This window comes from Gobius niger, assembly GCF_951799975.1.
Source record: "Gobius niger genome assembly, chromosome: 19".
Taxonomy (NCBI): Eukaryota; Metazoa; Chordata; class Actinopteri; order Gobiiformes; family Gobiidae; genus Gobius; species Gobius niger.
Window position 1 is genome coordinate 26,075,420 of NC_136870.1, and position 18,608 is coordinate 26,094,027.

General features: G+C 45.2%; 1 protein-coding gene across 1 annotated transcript; it reads right to left on the minus strand.

The window, feature by feature from the left end:
- Nucleotides 1–5,388: 5,388 nt before the first annotated feature.
- On the minus strand, nt 5,389–17,345 carry LOC306978372 (alpha-N-acetylgalactosaminide alpha-2,6-sialyltransferase 1-like; the record flags this gene model as incomplete). The annotated part of the gene is made up of 10 exons (XM_079576895.1): nt 5,389–5,607; nt 5,753–5,852; nt 5,926–6,009; nt 7,975–8,034; nt 8,467–8,558; nt 8,803–8,941; nt 9,337–9,496; nt 12,690–12,858; nt 15,579–15,741; nt 17,242–17,345. 10 exons carry the CDS (start codon nt 17,343–17,345, stop codon nt 5,389–5,391), a joined length of 1,290 nt encoding a protein of 429 aa, XP_079433021.1.
- Nucleotides 17,346–18,608: the final 1,263 nt, after the last annotated feature.

Genomic DNA, 18,608 nt, shown 5'->3' on the forward strand with positions numbered 1-18,608 from the left:
CTGGAGTCACGGTGTTGTACAGCTTTTTCAGAGCACGTCTGTAATAAATGTGAATATTTATCTGTTCTTGCTTGTTAGAATAATATAAAAGACGGTTCTATGAAGATTTTCAGTTATTTAGTAAAACCTATAGTTGTCGATTCTTGCCTTGTCATTGTCTGGAGGCACTTTGGACATTGGACATGTTGATGCCATAAATGTTGATAGTAACGTAGCAACACCGAGGTTTGTTGTTCAGGGCAGTGGAGCTTCATGACACACCAACCAACCAACCAACCAACCAACCAACCAACCAACCAACCAACCAACCAACCAACCAACCAACACACCAACCAACCAACCAACCAACCAACCAACCAACACACCAACACACCAACACACCAACCAACCAACCAACCAACCAACCAACCAACCGACCGACCGACCGACCGACCGACCGACCGACCGACCGACCGACCGACCGACCGACCGACCAACCAACCAACTAACCAACCAACCAACACACCAACACACCAACACACCAACCAACCAACCAACCAACCAACCAACCAACCAACCAACCGACCGACCGACCGACCGACCGACCGACCGACCGACCGACCGACCGACCGACCAACCAACCAACCAACTAACCAACCAACCAACACACCAACACACCAACACACCAACCAACCAACCAACCAACCAACCAACCAACCAACCAACCAACCAACCAACCAACCAACCAACCAACCAACACACCAACCAACCAACCAACCAACCAACCAACCAACCAACCAACCAACCAACCAACCAACCAACCAACACACCAACCAACCAACCAACCAACCGACCGACCGACCGACCGACCGACCGACCGACCGACCGACCGACCGACCGACCGACCGACCGACCGACCAACCAACCAACTAACCAACCCACCAACCCACCAACACACCAACACACCAACCAACCAACCAACCAACCAACCAACCAACCAACCAACCAACCAACCAACCAACACACCAACCAACCAACCAACCAACCAACCAACACACCAACCAACCAACCAACCAACCAACCAACCAACCAACCAACCAACCAACCAACCAACACACCAACCAACCAACCAACCAACCAACCAACCAACCAACCAACCAACCCACCAACACACCAACACACCAACCAACCAACCAACCAACACACCAACCAACCAACCAACCAACCAACCAACCAACCAACCAACACACCAACCAACCAACCAACCAACCAACCAACCAACCAACCAACCAACCAACCAACCAACCAACCAACACACCAACCAACCAACCAACCAACCAACCAACCAACCAACCAACCAACCAACCAACCAACCAACACACCAACTAACCAACCAACCAACCAACACACCAACCAACCAACCAACCAACACACCAACCAACCAACCAACCAACCAACCAACACACCAATCAATCTTTATTTGTACAGCGCTTTACAACAACACTCGCTGAACCAAAGCACTTTTTTCAATGAATTACGATTAATTAATTACATAAGGTTTAGTGCAATTAAAAATATTAATCAAAATTAATCGCACTTAACTGTCGACACTTCAGTTTCTTTTTTTTCCTGCAGACGTTGCTTTGGCACAAACACGTAAAGACAAAAACGATTTTACAGTTGAACTTAAGGCGGCTTTACTTCAGGCTGTGGGTCAGAGCTTCACCAAACTGACCTGGTCTTCAGCTCATTCTCAGGAGCCTTGTCTTAAATGTAGGGACTGTTTCTGCTTCTTTAACCTGGGCCGGGAGTTTATTCCATCAAACCGGAGCTTGGAGCTGAAGGCTCGGCCTCCTGTGGGGATTTTGGAGACTCGAGGAATCACTAGTCCCTGAGTTTTGAGAGCGGAGTCTCTGGTCGATGTGGAACGATAGATACAAGTGACTTTATATTTAAAAAATAAATAAAAGTACGTACACCACCGGCAAATTGGAACACAGTACCGGACAGTACTGGCGTCCTTTCACCCCTGGTTGTTTTTACGCTGCCCCTACAGGCTAATGCTGCAACTGCACGTATAGGAATGCAATGTCAGACCTGATGTGGTCAGACCTGATGTGGTCAGACCTGATGCCGTCAGACCTGATGTGGTCAGACCTGATGTGGTCAGACCTGATGTGGTCAGACCTGATGTGGTCAGACCTGATGGTGTCAGACCTGATGGTGTCAGACCTGATGGTGTCAGACCTGATTCGGTCAGACCTGATGTGGTCAGACCTGATTCGGTCAGACCTGATGGTGTCAGACTCTGAGGACGTGGATGGAAGTTGTTGTTGTAAAAGTGTATGATCTGTATCCGTGTCTGAGATTGAGAAGGAAAGAGCTGATGGAGGGAAGGGCAGCACTTATCATTTTATCAACTATACAACACTGATCCAAGACACATTATTTCAAATAACTATAACTTCTAAGTTTAAAACTCAAAATAAAATGAAATATTGCAAAAACATGGTTGACTGGAGTATTCCCACAGGACATATACAGGTAAATAACTGGGAGCCATACACTGCACATACTGTGTGTTCACAGTACAACGTGTCTATATTGTGAGAAACAAAACATCTGTATAATCACAATCAGAAACAATAAAATGATAAAATAAAATAATAAAGTAATAAAAAGAAGGAGGGAATGGGAGGGTCCACAGTGAGAGAATGAGTGAAAAGGGTGTCCAGAGTGTAAACAATGATTTTACAGTGAATCTTGGTTGTTGATACATTTAAAGTGTAGCTTAGTTTGATCAATACTATGAACAAATAAAAGCATATGTACCAGCACCGGTGTCTCCAGCAGAGGGCAGCAGAGGGCCTCACAGGAGCTGACCTGGGCCGACCTGCTTCACTCAGTTTATGGACAGACTTTTTTTATCCGGTTCCTGCTCTTGATCGGACTAAACATTACCTTTGCATGACTTTGGGACGGCACGTTTGACTATAGAGAGATAGAAGTTTCCTGAACCCAAAATGTCAACGAAATAAAACCATCAAATCAAAACGCTACATTAGTCAAAACTTCCCACATTTTTGGCGACAAATTCTGACTATTTTAATAAAAACGTTAACCAGGGTTTAAACAGGTGACAACAAGTCAAATTCTATTGTCATTTTAATGCTCAAAGTGTGTCACACAGTATCACACTGGTCGGCTCATAGGCGCCATCTGGTGGTGAAAAAGAAGACATGCCATCTGTATCTATAGGATTTTTTCCAGTATCTGTTTCGATATCCGATACCAGTATTGGATCGGTGAATACCTAGTTTTTGTTGCCGTATTGTCTCTTTTTTTGATCATGTTTTTGTCACTTTTTTGTTTCTTTTTTCTCACTTTTTCGGTCCCTTTTTTGTCCCTTTTTGTCACTTTTTTATTACTTTTTTGTCACTTTTTTGTTACTTTTTTGTAACCCACCGGGCAGTAAAGTGAAGATTACTTAGATTGTCCCTGAAAGGGCCATGTGTGATGAATGATATTTGCGAAATCCGAACTGGTAATTATATAATATATTGTTCTTAATTTAGTGTTTATGAAGTCTTCGATAAACAAGCTTTTCCAAGATTTTTGAAAAACATGGCAATATGGAAATAGGACGATAATTTGAGAAGGATACATTATAATGTCAAACTGTTCCGACCGTATCAAGTGGGTGACGTCCCAGTGGAGCGGGCACTGAAGCGACAGCGAGGGGGACTGTCGGCCCAGCGCTCGCCCCACCGGCTATTTTACAGAATGATAACATTCTAACAAAAAAAAGAAAAACATGACATATCGATACTTTTGGTGACTTAAGGCTTAAGGCTATGGGGTGACGCCGGATAAATTGATTTGTCAAGTTAAAATGTTAAACTGTTCAGCGACGCTTAAAGTTCTTGTTGGCAATATTTTTTTGAGTGATTACAGATACATTTTCCCAATTCGACCGTCCTAACCCAGCGTGAATGGGAAGTGACATCACCGACAGCTGTTTTTTTCTTCTTCTCTAAAGTTATTGGTGGAGTGCTTGCCAAACAAAAGCGCATGTCGCCCCCTACTGTACAGTGTCCAAACAAAGACATATAAGGAGGAATAAAATCCAAATGAGCCATTTCCCTTTAGTGTTGTTTTATCTCCACAGCTGTCTCATAAAGCTACAGTAGCAAATGATCCATGTGGCTTAAGTTTCGACTAAATAAAAGAAAAACTGCTTCATTTAATCCGTTTCCTGAGTTTCCTCTTTAACACTGACATGTGACTGAGCTGTGGGGACGACAACATGGATTTTGTCACTTTAATAAAGTTTGGCTGGTGGCTGGTTATTAAATGTGCTCCTGTCAATCAACAGTGGTCGCGCATGAATCACTCGAGTGTGGGGCCGAGGGGGGTTGGGGGATTGGTGCAGTGGCTTATGGGATGGCCCATAGCATCGCCGGTAAAGGACCATCAGAGGTCCCTATGCTAAAATGGCTAAGATAGTTAGCATTGAGGCCCTCCCCCCTAACTCCTTCCTAACTGACAGACCAATTCGGATGCTTCTTATCATGGCGGACGCTGACGCACATCCGGCTTGGTGTAAGACCTCTTACCAATTTACCGCTTTCGGACGAAGCCCTCGCCTTTATTATACGCTATCAATCCTCACCTACTCCCAGCAAAGGGAAGAGGAAGTTGAGGAACCCCAATTTATAGGGGTGAATGAAAAACAGGATATGACATGAAGTGGGCAGACTAAAACGGGACTAAAATAACAATGCCAAACGTTCAACATTTGAACGTCATGCAGGAAGAAAGTGCTTTCAGAGGGTCCGTGGATAATAAGTCAGGAACACAGGCGCTCTTCAAAGACTGGCCGCAATACAACAGGTTTGACGAGTTCAATAACATCAGTTTTGTCAGCCAGTTCAGTATTTAAGATTAGTATTTATTTGGCATCCGCACAGTAAAGTGAAGATTACTGCGCGGATTTCGAACTACTCCTGGTATTATTACGCCTTACAATATAGTCCCCCCTTTTATCCGCTTAGAAAACCCACATTGTTTAATTTTGTGTGATTATACTTTGTAGTGGAACACTTCACGTAACCATATTTAAATAGGGAAAACGTGGAAGAGCTTGGTAGCTTCTATCTTGACCTGTTTTGGAGCTATAGAGGAGAGAGGGAGAAGCTAAATGCTAACGCCGTCTGCGCTGTGTTTACGTGACTGAAGGCACGGGTGAAGATCAGACAGGTCCTAAAGAACTCGTCAAAGCTAAGGTAAGAACATATCTCAGTATGTAAAAACGGTGGCCTGTTCCTTTAAAGCATTTGGCTCTATTTTCAAGTATTGAGTGATTTCTTCCTTGTAAAATATCCGTGCAGGTGTTGGTAGTTGATCTGACTACAGCTTCTTCTGTGGGGGTTCCGCTGCGGGTTCCGGCTGTTGCGGTTCTCCCTGGTACAGACGAATGACTTTCAGGTCGTGGAGCTTCTTCCACAGATCCTTCTCCATGTTGTAGTTGTGGTTTATGAAGAAGACCATGTGGGTTTTGGCTCCACGTTCGTAGTAGTAGTTGGAATATTTTTTGTGGTCGTCGGTTATGAATCCATATGCGTCCACCTGACAATGAAAATAAATAAATAAAACTGTCGTCATGTGGCTCGTTTCAACAGGAAGAGCATCTGATGTGAGACAAAATCACCTTGTGACTTGTTCCTCAGTAGGAAAAGATGATCAGCATGGGTCTTACCAGAGATTTACTTACACTGTCGCACAGCTGCAGAGCCAGGAACATCGTGAACGCTCCGTTGGTGGGTCGGACGATGGGCCACCATGTTGCATTCAGAGTCGGGGACATCAGAAACCTGAGGACCAGACACAAGTGGTTTCTGGATCTGATCTGTGTCTGTTAATGAATCAGTGAATCTTCAAAGTGACCTGTTTCGTGTGTATCGGAGAAAGTCCATGTGCAGGACGTAGAAGCTCGTCTCGTCGAACGGCGCGGCGTAATATGTCTGCGGACTGAAGGCAAAACGAGATGGATTTTAGAGCAATGACGTCTGTATCGAAAAGGGGCCTAACAGCATGTGGATCACCCCTCTTTAAGGGCAGATAGATTTGACTGTCATTGGCATAACAGTGAAAAGTTATGCTATGTTTTCTCAGAATGGAACCAAGTGGGAGCGTGTACAAGGAAAACAATAAAGGGCCAAGTAATGATCCTTGTGGTACCCCACATGGCAAAGGGGCCTGAGAGGAAACGCATGCACCGAAACTGACACGAAAGCATCTGTCAGTCAAATATGACTTGAACCACTGCAAGGCTGAGCCACGAATTCCCACCCAGTGTTTGAGCCGTGAGAGAACAATCGCGTGGTCCGTGGTATCCGGTGGGCGTGTTCACCAACAGCTCTGAGGAGGCAGCGCCGTGACGGTGCTCCGACTGGGGACGCCATTGTTCAGCCGGGAGACTTCAGGACAGGGGGGACCGGAGGGAACGGCCTCCCCGATCTGAACCCGAGCGGTGCTTTGTTATTGGACTTCTGTGCTGTTACAGTTTGTCCAGAACAAACGCCATGTTGGACGCCCTCGGCCGGTCAATGACGTCTGGCTGAAGGAGGGAAGAGCTCCGCCTCCGGGTCTGTCGCTAAAGGTAAAGACGTCTTTCTTGTTGTCACGGCTTGGTTTTGCTTTTCTATTTGCCTAAAAACTAAGGTTTCTTATTCTGTCCTGGTTTAGTCCTGGTTTAAAACTGGTTTAGTTTAGCTCTGGGTTCTACGACCGGAGTAAGTCCTGGTTTAGACCTGGCTCAGTCCTGACGCAGACCGCGGCTCTGCCATCTCTATTACAAAAGTTTAGTATGTTGTAGCTTCACCAATTCATGGGCTGCTCCAGTTCTCGTGTCTTGTGAAGTCTGAAGAGGTCTGTGAGTTATAGCTTTATAAAGGTGTAGCTTTTCTTCGTTCCATTTGCGCTGAAGCGGCTCATTATCTGCGTATACGTGCATTTTTTAGACTCAATGCGGGTCTGGAGAGAAAAAGAATTGAAAACTGGCACCTTAAGAATTTTATTTTTTCGATACATCCCCCGACCGGAGCTTTTCGGTCGGTTCCAAGTAGGTACTGTTTTAACGGTGCCCATCCCTAGACATTTGTCCACATTTGTTCTCATCACGGCTTACAAAACTTTTAATGGCATTCTGTACAGTGAGCTCATCTGTGGGGGCGTGGCCCACAACAACTACTGGCCTTGAATAGTGGAAACACAAGCATGTACTGGGTACAGTCGATACGTGACAAGGCGAATACAAGGACCAATGTGTTATGTGCAGTGTTGGGAAAGTTCATTTCCTACATGAACTAGTTCAAAGTTCAGTTCACAAATTTCAAAATGAACTAGTTCGTTCATAGTTCATAATTATTCATGCTTAATAGTTCGTTCATGGTTCCAAAAATGAACTAGTTCATAGTTCTTTTTTTTTTGCTGCGAGCTATTATTCAGGCATGAAAAAGGTGAGAAGTACAGTATATTCCTCTCTCAGGGAAATATTTTTAAAATCCATATCTTAAAGCAACAATCTGAAGTATTTTGAGATGCATTTTTGCCAACCTTGGGAGAGCTGGAGAAAGTTGACTTCAGCCATGAGTCAAAAATATCATGGCCTCCTCACTTAGTGTTAAAGCTATTTCATGTCAGCCTGTCACTGTTTTCAGAGTGGATTTTGGATATCTTTGCTAATCATATTTTGTTTGTTTTTTATTTTTTTAAAGTTTAATTTTTAAATTCTTAGTGGAAAATGAAGCTACAGATATTCAACTGCATTTGTGTTAATTTGTTAATTTATCATTTGAAAAAAAAAATGTTTTAGGAGCTAATTTGTAGTTTAAAAAACTCCGCATTGTGACTTTATGCAAATGAGTGGCACTGAGGTCAGCAGAGAGGAGTTTGGAGCGACAGACGTTAAACAAGGGAAACTCGCTTCGTAACCTCACGCTGTAGTTCCTCGCGGGCACCGTGCAGACCCGCTGGTTACCGGTGTGCCAGAGCCTGTGCCAGAGCCATAAACAGCAGAGTTCACCGTCACAGAACTGGACACAGTCGGGCCGTGGGCGCGGGGGCGGAGCCGAGCTACACCGTGGACCCGCCAGAGTTTAGACCCGCTGGTAAACTGACGGCGCGGCGGGGTTTTAAACCACAGATATAAGAAATCTGGCACCATAATGAACGAACGTAAAAAGAACGGGAAATGCTGTTCACAGACACCAGAATGAACGCGTTCATGGTTTCGTTCATCAGGCAGTAATCCGGTGCGTTCAGTTCACGTTCGCCCAAAATATGAACGCGTTCATGAACTTTCGTTCAATGAACGCGTCCAGGTACATCACTGGTTATGTGTAACAAACTTGGACACGGAATTGTCCGAGTCATTGCTCTGGCACTTCCATCCTGAGGAGTGTGTCCTCGCTGTGCACGTCTTACCGTTTCCCATTGGACACTCTTTCATTTTTATAAAGTCCAGTCATCCACTTGAAGTCCCTCATGCCCTCAGCCATCAACACGTACTTTATCCCCTGGAAAAACAAGCATCAAATGAACCAGGGCCAAACTCAGACTAAACCCTAAGAGAAATTTGAAACCAAAAGCCATTTTTACACTAAACAATTCTTGGGGACGGTCCTTGAAACCCCCCAGTCCCTCGTCGGTCACGGAAACCCTTCCTGGCGTTTAACTACAGTCTGGAGAGTCGACTTTTACATTGTCTTTTGTGCCTCTGAACATTTGTATTTTAATTCGGGCTGGGACAAAACATCAGACCTCGTCACGTGGAGCCCCAGTGTAGTTGTATTTCTTCAGCTGCCATGCAGAAGATGTTATGGAGTGAGACGTGTGAACGTAGACGTCTGTCCGGCTGCCGACGTCCTCCTCAAAGCCTTTAGTCACAGCTCCGTTTACCCTGAGAACACACAAGCTCAGGTGAGGACAGGTCAGGTTCTTCTGTGATAAACTGATTCAGGCATGATGAGATAAGATAGGACTTTATTGATCTCACAGTGGAAACATTCACTTGTTTGAGGGCCTATCTCACCAGCCTGGAGTGATGATAGGCCACCTCGATGTCTCAGAGACGACCCCTGGGGATAAGGCGAGTCTCCAGGTATAGTCTCAGAAAAAACTAACAGGTTCATTTTTGCGTCTTTCTTATGGTTTGCAAATATATATCCATTTTTGTCAATATCGCCCATCCCTGTTTGTACCATGTTCAACTATTATTATTTATTCATTTCTATTTATTCTATTATTGCATGTTAGCTATTGCTAATACCTGCTGCCACGGTAACAGGGACTCACCTGAAGACGTAGTCGTGGCTGTCGATCTCGCGCCCCCTCCTGGACTTCCACAGTACTCCCCCGGCGGCCACCACCGCACAGCTGATACAGTCTCTGCCCGGTTTGGGAAACAGCAGCAGGTTCTTCGGCCTCGGGACCAGGTTTAGAGCGGGCATCACATCTGAGGGAGAACATCGCAAATACCTCCAAAATCATATTACAGTAATAGGGCCACAGATCTAATACTGATACTTTTTTTATGTATTTACTTTTTCAGACCATTTGCCATTTATTATTTAAAGGGGGGGTATTATGCAAAATCGACCTTTTCAAGCTTTACATTATGTTATGATGTCAGTCCCTCATTAAAAACATGCCTGAAGTGTTGCCTTGGCACATTCACGTATTGGTGGCAGCCATTTTAGGGATAAAACGCCTGATTCCTTCAGGGAACGCCCTCGACCTCCAGGATACGCCTCCGACCTTTCGTCACCAGCCGAGTAACCAACCACTGCCCCTCAGCAGAACCCCCTCCCCGCAGTCATCATGGAGGTTTAGCTTCATGTGTTGTGAACCGGAGTTACAGCAGTTCTGAAACCTTTACAAAGACACACATCAGTGTTTCTGTTACCGAAACACCCAGGATTAAAACCGGTGACAAGAACGCTTATTTCAGTGTCTGGTTCTGCGCTGGGCCTTGATGATGCACAGAGCCTCCGGAGAAAGCTAATGCTAAGCTAAACCTCGAGTCATCACGTGAAAACGAGAAATATGCACAAATAAAGTCAATAAAACCACCACACACATAAAGAACCGTTTAACAATGATCACACACGGAGCCTGGCTTGTTGATTTGGAAGTTTATTGCTCACATTTCATCTACAATGGGTCATAGACGAGTGGTTTTCTCCCGGAGCTAACAAGCTAGCCGCGATAAGCTAACGGGATAATTCACTGAATACAAGCAGCACATTATGCATTGAAAACGTCACTAAAACAGGCAACTGCTTGAAGCAGCCTTTATGATGATCACACACGGAGCCGGGCTTGTTGATTTTGTAGTTTATTGCTCACATTTCATCTACAGTGAGTCGTAGCCGAGTGGTTTTCTCTCGGAGCTAAGGCACTATTAGCCGCGACAAGCTAACAACCTTCACCTTCACAACATTCATTGAAAACAGGCAGCATATTATGCACAAATAACGTCAATAAAGCAGCAACTACTCGAAGCAGCCTTTACGATGATCACACAATGAGCCTGGCTTTACACATTTGTGGTTTACTGCAGACTTTTCATCAACAATGAGCTGTAGTCGATTATAACAAGCTAACGGGGTAACCTCGAAAAAACATTCTCCACCTGCACAGATAATGTCCGTCTTTTGAATCGTATGGGCTCCTGCAGATCCTGGTGTCGTCCATGGGGGTATAGTTAGAGATCCATAGGGCATGGCAGATGCAAAGAGAAGCCTCCAAACAGCAGTTATTTTTCAGGCAAGAGCCCCTTCCAAGCGTCCGGTGTGGAAGGTTCGTCTTCAAATCATATCCTGTGTGGCCATTGTTCCCAAAGTGATAAACAGTAGCTCCTTTCCAACAATAAAAATTAAAATGCCCCGATCGTAGTTTCAATACTGTTGAGACAACGAGCGCAGTGTTGTTGTGATGCCACAGACAGCGTGTGGAGGAGGCGTGTCGGAAAGGGTCAGAGGTTCTTAAAGAGACAGGGGCCTATTTCAAGTCATTTGCTACGGCCATTTTGAAAGAGCAATTTTATACAAGGCAGTTATTCTAATTTACTGCATTGACAGACCAACAGAAGGTTTCGTCATCATTGTAGTGTGATATAGACTGGTGCTATGTGACTGAAAAAAGCATAATACCCCCTCTTTAAAGCTGTGAAACGGAATCCATGAACACCATATGTGCATTGTGCTGCAGAGAGGATCTTTGTTTGTCCCGTCAACTCACCTTCTGAAGCTGAAACTGCTCCGATAAAGCTTTGGTCGTAACTACGATTGTCTCTTAGGGCGTTTTCACACAGGCTGTAATTAGGTCGACTTAAAGGGACTTTCGGCCCGACAGCGTCGCTTTAGGGTCAGTAGCACTTTAAGAACAGGTGGTCCCGGAGCCTGAGCCGCCCTCTGCGTCGGGGCGGGTGTGGTGTGAATGTGGCCGACCTCTGGTGAACTGTTCTCACTTTGATGCCTCTTTTTTGCACGAGGAAAGAATCACTATTTTGGGCGTTTGGATCACTGCTCTGACGAGGCAAAATGGATCAACTTTAAATCATCAGGTGCGCCTCCTCCTTCTGCAGTGAAACTCTCCTCTCCCTGTGCTGATTCATTTCTCCATGTGTCGCGTATATCTATCACCCTCACTGTATTTAACCACGCGGGAGAGGAGTGACCGCCGCGCAACATCGGGGAAGGGTGCCTGTACATGCGCGCGTGGTGCAGACATTTGTCCCTGGGGTGCTGAGGTCTTTCTTGGGGGAGCTCACAAAAAATTAAATTTTGGGGGTGATTAGACAACATACACATAATAAACGCGCGTGCATCCGCCAATGCGTTCACAACTGCGTCCGAGTGAACGGACCGCGCCGGGAGCGGTGAAAGTGCTGTGGTGGAGGAGGACGCTCTGGACCTGCCTCTAGCCCCAGCGCACTGAGGAGCCTCCGTGACACGGTTTTATGTTGATCCCGGGAGGACGTGTGGCCAGAGGACCAGGTCCTCGTGAATGTGGCTCTGCGCGCGCCTGTTGTAATCTCCCCTCACGCTCTGCATCCTAGAGCCGCTTCTATCTCCAACACAGTAAATGTTAAAGTTGAGCTGATTATCAGACGGACGCTCACGACTTGAGAGAAGGGCAACGCGCTCATGACTTAAGTCAACTTTTTTTTCCCGCTGTTGTGCGTAATTGCCTCGTCCAGACTTTGTCGCGCTGCTGGAGGACTCGCTCTGTTTCCGCCGCGCTCACGTCGCTGTATCAAACGTGCACAATAATAAACCTCTGATTTCTGTTCAGAGCCAGAGGAGCAGAGTCTGACTTTGTAACATCAGTCTAACTTCAGCTCATTGATCAACTTTAGTGAACGACTGTAATAATGACCCTGGAGTCAGAGTTACTCCTGCTGTCCTGGAGCGTGCGCTCTGACGCACGGCCGCATTAACAACACACTGGGCCTCGGACAAAGCCCCGTCCTGTAGTTGGAAGTAAACCTGTCCTACTCACTCCTTTTCATCTTCAACGTCCGAGTTTTCTAGAGAAAACTGGTGCTCCTTTGATTTCGTGGCTATATCTTTGGGGGTGCTTTTCGGTGCCGGCACATTGACAGGTTGATGGGAATAGTTTGTTGAACAGCTGATCGTTGTTACCTTTGTAGCTGAGGTTCATGAATCCGAAGGGGCTGTTAAAGTGCGACAGTCGGTTCCACTCGCTCATGCTGATGCTGCCGTTGTAGACGTTCATTTGAAGGTCAGGGGTGAACTTGTCCCTCAGCTCAGGATCCTGGTTTATGACGTTCCACAGGCTGCTGTCGCACTTCTGCAAACACACAACAACACAGGTCTGAGGAGAGGCAACCGCCCGGTATCAGGGCGGACTACTGTAACACGCTGAAGGTTTCTCAAAGTTCATCATCTTTGCAGCAAAGTTGATTGATTCGTAGCATTGACATTCTAACAAAAAAAGAAAAACATGACATATCGATACTTTTGGTGACTTAAGGCTTAAGGCTATGGGGTGACGCCGGATAAATTGATTTGTCAAGTTAAAATGTTAAACTGTTCAGCAACGCTTAAAGTTCTGAACAGTTGGCAATATTTTTGAGTGATTGCAGATACATTTTCCCAATCGACCGTCCTAACCCAGCGTGAAGGGGAAGTGCCATCACCGACAGTTGTTTTTCTTCTTCTCTAAAGTTATTGGTGGACTGCAGGCCAAACAAAAGCACATCAATCAATCCAAACTTTATTTATAAAGCGCTTTCATACAAGGTTGTAACACAAAGTGCTTTACAGATTAAAAGCAGTTCCCGTCCACCCGACCACCCACTCTTCCAAACAGACAACAACACTGCTCTGGGTCTTGAGCCTGCTCTTAAAAACATGAACGTTCTCTGCAGCCCTGAGCTCCTCCTCCGGTGGTTCCAGAGTCGAGGGCCGTAATATTGAGTCTTTTTGTCGACTTTAGGAATAACTAGGAGACCCCTGAGGAGGAGCGAAGGGGCCGTGAAGGTTTCTAAGGTAAAAACACGGGGAGCCAATGCAGTGATTCTAAAACCGGTGTAATGTGGTCCCGCCTCCTGGACTTTGTCAGGACACGATGGTTAAACCAACCAGTGCGCTGCTGACACAGGTGCGTCCATAAAGTGCCGCGTTATAAAACCAGCAATGAAGTAATCTCACTTGTGGCTATGAAATAAAGAGTATAAAGAGTTTTTATAGGTTTTTATGACCCTAACCCTTACTGCTACTGTTTGTGAACAGGTTCAATCGTGCAACATGAAACATAAAACATATAAACTGTAAGACTCCAAGGACACGCATAAAGAAGATTAAAGTAAAACATGATAAAGACTACAGCAATTAGATACAGAACAACAGCATGAATGTATTTGCAGATGTGCAGGTGCATCAAAACTTACCACAAAAACAATGTTCTGATGAGTTTTAGTAAGTGGTGTAAGTTTTGATTTGAATTTGTTTGAATAGGGTATTTAGAATATTTCATTGCCCATTCCCATGATTTCTGTAATTTCTGCACGATTCATTGAAATTTTAAACCAGAGGCAAATATCGTGGTAATATTATTAATTGCACTTATTTTGGCCCAGAATGTAGTTATCGTCCCATGCCAAGTACTGAAATAGGACTGCAAGAAAGGTTCCTGCGGTGTGAAAACGGGTGAAATAAGGTGCAGGAAGCCACCGAGAACAAGTTGCTTTGCCAAATGAGAAGTCACAGCAGTAGTAAAACAATAGAGACGCTCATAAAATAATACTGAAGTGCTGCTTTGTCTTGAATTCAGTAGCTGGAATAGTAAGTCATTGTACGGTGCAATGACTTCATCATTACAAACAAACTGTGGGTTCAGGTGTTTGACCTGAGCCGCATGTTTTTGGAGGTCGGGGAAACCGTAGCACCCGGAGCCTCTGAAACGGTGCATGTTTCAGAGACATGTGTGGCTTAGCTGTGAGTCTCGCCTGGATGCCTCCTTGTTTGTCCCTTCCTTGATTCCTGTAGCTCCTCGGCGACGCGGTGGCGCAGCTGTTAGCGCTCTGGCTTCACAGCTAGAAGGTCCGGGTTCAATTCCCACCTGCACGGAGCCTTTCTGTGTGGAGTTTGCATGTTCTCCCCGTGTCTGCGTACGTTTCCTCCAGGTACTCCGGTTTCCCCTATCACTAAAAACATGTACATGTATGATGGTGGTCAGAGGGTCCGTTGGCGCAGACCTGTGCTGTTTCGACAGCGCTTCTGTCAGTCTCCCCCAGGGGAAACTGAAGCTACAAACGTAGTTTACCACCACCGAGTGTGGAGTGAATGTACAACTGTCTCATGTAAAGCGCTTTGTGACTCTGTCTGTGATATTTATATTTATATTTGTCATTGTATTTTAAAAAGCTGCTTCTTCAGGACCATTATGGACTCTTTGCAGTAAAAAAACACATCGATCCTCACAAAAACATGGTAATGTCGTACAAGAGTATCCAGTAAAACATTGTGGAACAGAATCCACAAACGCAGGTCGCAGAAAAAGGCAGAAAATGCATCTGTGGAGTAAAAAGAGAGAGAGGGAGGCTGCTGCCTGTTTACCCGACAACAATAAAACTATAAAGCTGGAATAAAACTATTTTTATACCAGCTTGTCTCCCTGGTGGGGGTGAGATGGCACCGCTGCGAAGGCAATGAGCATTTATGAGTGAACATGTGATCAGAGAAGCCTCAAATGCATAAAATAATTCAGTTTAGAAGCTTAGAAGATGAATCTGCTTTTTTCCTGTTGCTAAATTTCATCCCAGAATCTATTTTCATTTGTATAGTTGATTCACATTTAGTTCCAGGAAGGTGATGTCACGCAGTTCTACAAAGTCTGACAGAGATTTGCTGTACGCTTTATAATCCTCTCTTCATGTGTAGAGCAGCAGGCGTCAGTGTACATGATAAACAAAAGTGACCCTAGTGCACATCCCTGCGGCGACCCTGCCTGGGAAACGCGGTTCTGACCTGGTTGTTTGCGACCTGATCAGACAGACCAGCCCTCACCTGTGTGGTCTTGCTGGGCGGCCTGTCCCTCCTGTACTGGTCGTCGAAGTCCCACTGGGGCTGTTTCTTGTAGTCCTTCATGTTCAGGATGGGGATGGGGGTGAGGGCGGGCGGGCGGGTCAGTCGTGGTGAGGAGAGGAAGATCGGTCGTAACAGGCCTGAACTGATATGATGAGACGTCATCAAAACACTTTTGGAACGACGGAACATGACTAAAGGTCGGCACACACAACACGACTTTTCTAGTCGTAAACGATTTTATATAGAATGGGGGGTCCACACTACACGACTGGATTCAGTGCGATTATAGAACGTCTGGGGGTTCACACTTAACGACTGAGAATCATAAGAGCGACACACGATTCTGAACAGCTGATGTTTTATAACACAGCGCGTCTGTCGTCTCTACGGCTTCCAAAACTGACCCCAAATCCGCAAAGACAGGCCTGTGTTTGTGAGCGCGTCCCGATTGGTCAACGGTGTCAACAAAGTCACAACACCGCAGCGCTAGCTTAGTGCTACTACGAAGCTTCAACTGGGCTATAGTTCTGTCAAATTGAGATAAAAGTTGGCAACATGAAGAAGCGGGACGTATTTCAGTGGATTTAATAAGAAAAGGAGACGGGCGTCAGCTCCGAGATGGAGGAGAAAGCGGGGAGGCTAGCTGCCATTAGCTTAGAGGTGAAGCTGAACAGTTCGTCGCCAAACTCAGTAAGAGCCGCTAAACTCTGTTCGTGGCTGAAATGTAGCTGGAAAAGGTGGTTGTCGTGAACTTTTGGTGATATAAAGTTGTGCTGTTTCGTGTGTGGGGCTGTGGCCATGAAATGAGTTGTTTGTGCCGCTGGTTTAACAGAGAAGCGAACAAAGGAGGCGTGGCGGTGTTTTCCTGTCTTTATATCACTCTGTCATTCACATTTGGGACGGTAAAATCACCCACGTTTCTCCCGTGCGTCCAAAATCGGGCTGAAAAATCAAACATGTTTGATTTCCTACGACTGGAGTCTAGTCGCGTCTTTCTACCGCCCACACTACACGATTCCAACGTCAGTCCAGTCGTGACCCCCCCCACACTACACGACCCCCCCACACTACGCGACCCGACTCTGTGTGACTGCCTTCGACTAGACGCGACTCGATTAGACTCGGCACGACTGAGAATTAGAGCGAAATCGGGCATAAAAGTCGTGTAGTGTGAGCCGACCTTAAGAGGCTCAGATTTGTCACAGATTTGACACAGGCGTGAAGATGAAGGAAACTGACAGTGACATGACTGATTTATATTGAATGTTGTTGTTTTTTAAGGTGATTTGGTTGGAAATTGAGCTGCGGAGTCGATCTGGTCGGAGGACAAAGCGTCTCCTTCCCAGGACTTCCTCCTTAAATGCACTAAAAGTCTGGAGTGGCGAGATCATAAAGTGCGCTCCTCCTCTATAGTCTGTGTTTTGACACACAAGATCAGGCGTCTGTCTGTCTGTGCAGCTGATAAGATGCATTTTCTCACATGGCGGCGACAATATCTCTGCATTAGCAGCACCTTCAGACTTCACCTTTTACAGCTTGGATTTATCAATATTTTGAAATTAATTTGAAGTTTAGTAAGGGATTATTTCACAATATCTCATTCCTGACCTGACTCAGGCGTTGAGCAGAGTCTTTGACTGACCTGAGCATGTCCGCGATGTCGGTCCAGGACACGTAGAGCAGCGTCCCGATGGCCAGTGTGAACAGGCAGGGCATGAGCCGAGAGCGCAGCCGCCTGACCACCATGTTCCTTCCGACTGCTGACTCGCTCCCTCACTGATGTATATGATGTAAACGCCTCTGTAACCGTGACTTCAGGCCAGAGTCAAACAGGTGAAAGCATTGAACTTACATCTTCTTGAAAAATGATGACACTGCACTGCAGGACTTGAAATGACTGAAATGTGTCCAAATGTGGGTTACAATCTGAAGATTTCTCTTCATTCCTCTGTTTAATGGAACGTTTACAAATCTTACTATTATTAAAAATGCACAGATTTGTCAAATTTGCCGCAATAAAGTTGAGTATTTGGGCTTTGAAAGTACATTAGAAAGCATTAAGTTTGACCTGTTGCCGCCTGTTAATGTTTACATATCAAAAATAACATCCTTTTCTGAGCAAAAAATGGCTGAATAACGGCGAGAGCCAGGTTTAAATTGAAGGTTTTTACTTCGCTGACACATTAGCTGCAGAAATCCAAAGTGAAGTCAAATGTATTGTCCAGAGAAGCGGAGATTTTCAGGTCAATCCAAGTCCAAGCAGGCAGATAAAGAAGTGTCTCCAAACTCCTGTGGTGCAGTGCCTGTGTTAGAAGCTCCAGAGGAGGCTGGTGAAGCAGGTCCAGCGGCTGCAGCTCCTCCCTGCTCTGAGCTGGACATGTGGGCTGTGTCATATATTACACTGAGGTCATTCCAGGCCCTGCTCGCACGGGAGTGACCTCAGGTATAAACCTGCCATGTCATCTGGGAGGTAGTTCTGCAAACTCAGAGGATTCTAGTCCCGTGTGAATCGACAGGTCGGAGTTTGGAAACTTTTGAACCAAGTATAAAAAAGAGCAAGATTGATTTAAAACGTATTGTTAAGTTAAGTTATACTTTATTAATCCCTGTAAAGCAGTGCTAATTTCATCGACTAAAATATTTAGGCTTAATTTTAGTCAAAGTGATATTTTTGTGACTAAAATTGGACTAAAAGTAAATTAAAAGTTTCTCATGAGACTAAAACTATGACTAAAACGTCCAGATATTTTAGTCGACTAAAATAAGACTAAATAAAAATGAAAAGGAGAGACTAAAATCATCTTCTATTGACAGTTTGAAAGAGCCTCATATCATTTAAATTCTCTGTCAGAGGAGAAGCTCCATGAAGCAGAGGAATAAGATTAAATATGATTATAATGAATATTATAAATGCAAAGTCGACTAAATTAGTTTTAAATTTAGTCGACTAAACTGACATGCATGCCTAAATTTGAAAAGATTTTTTCGACTAAATCTCGACTAAAATTA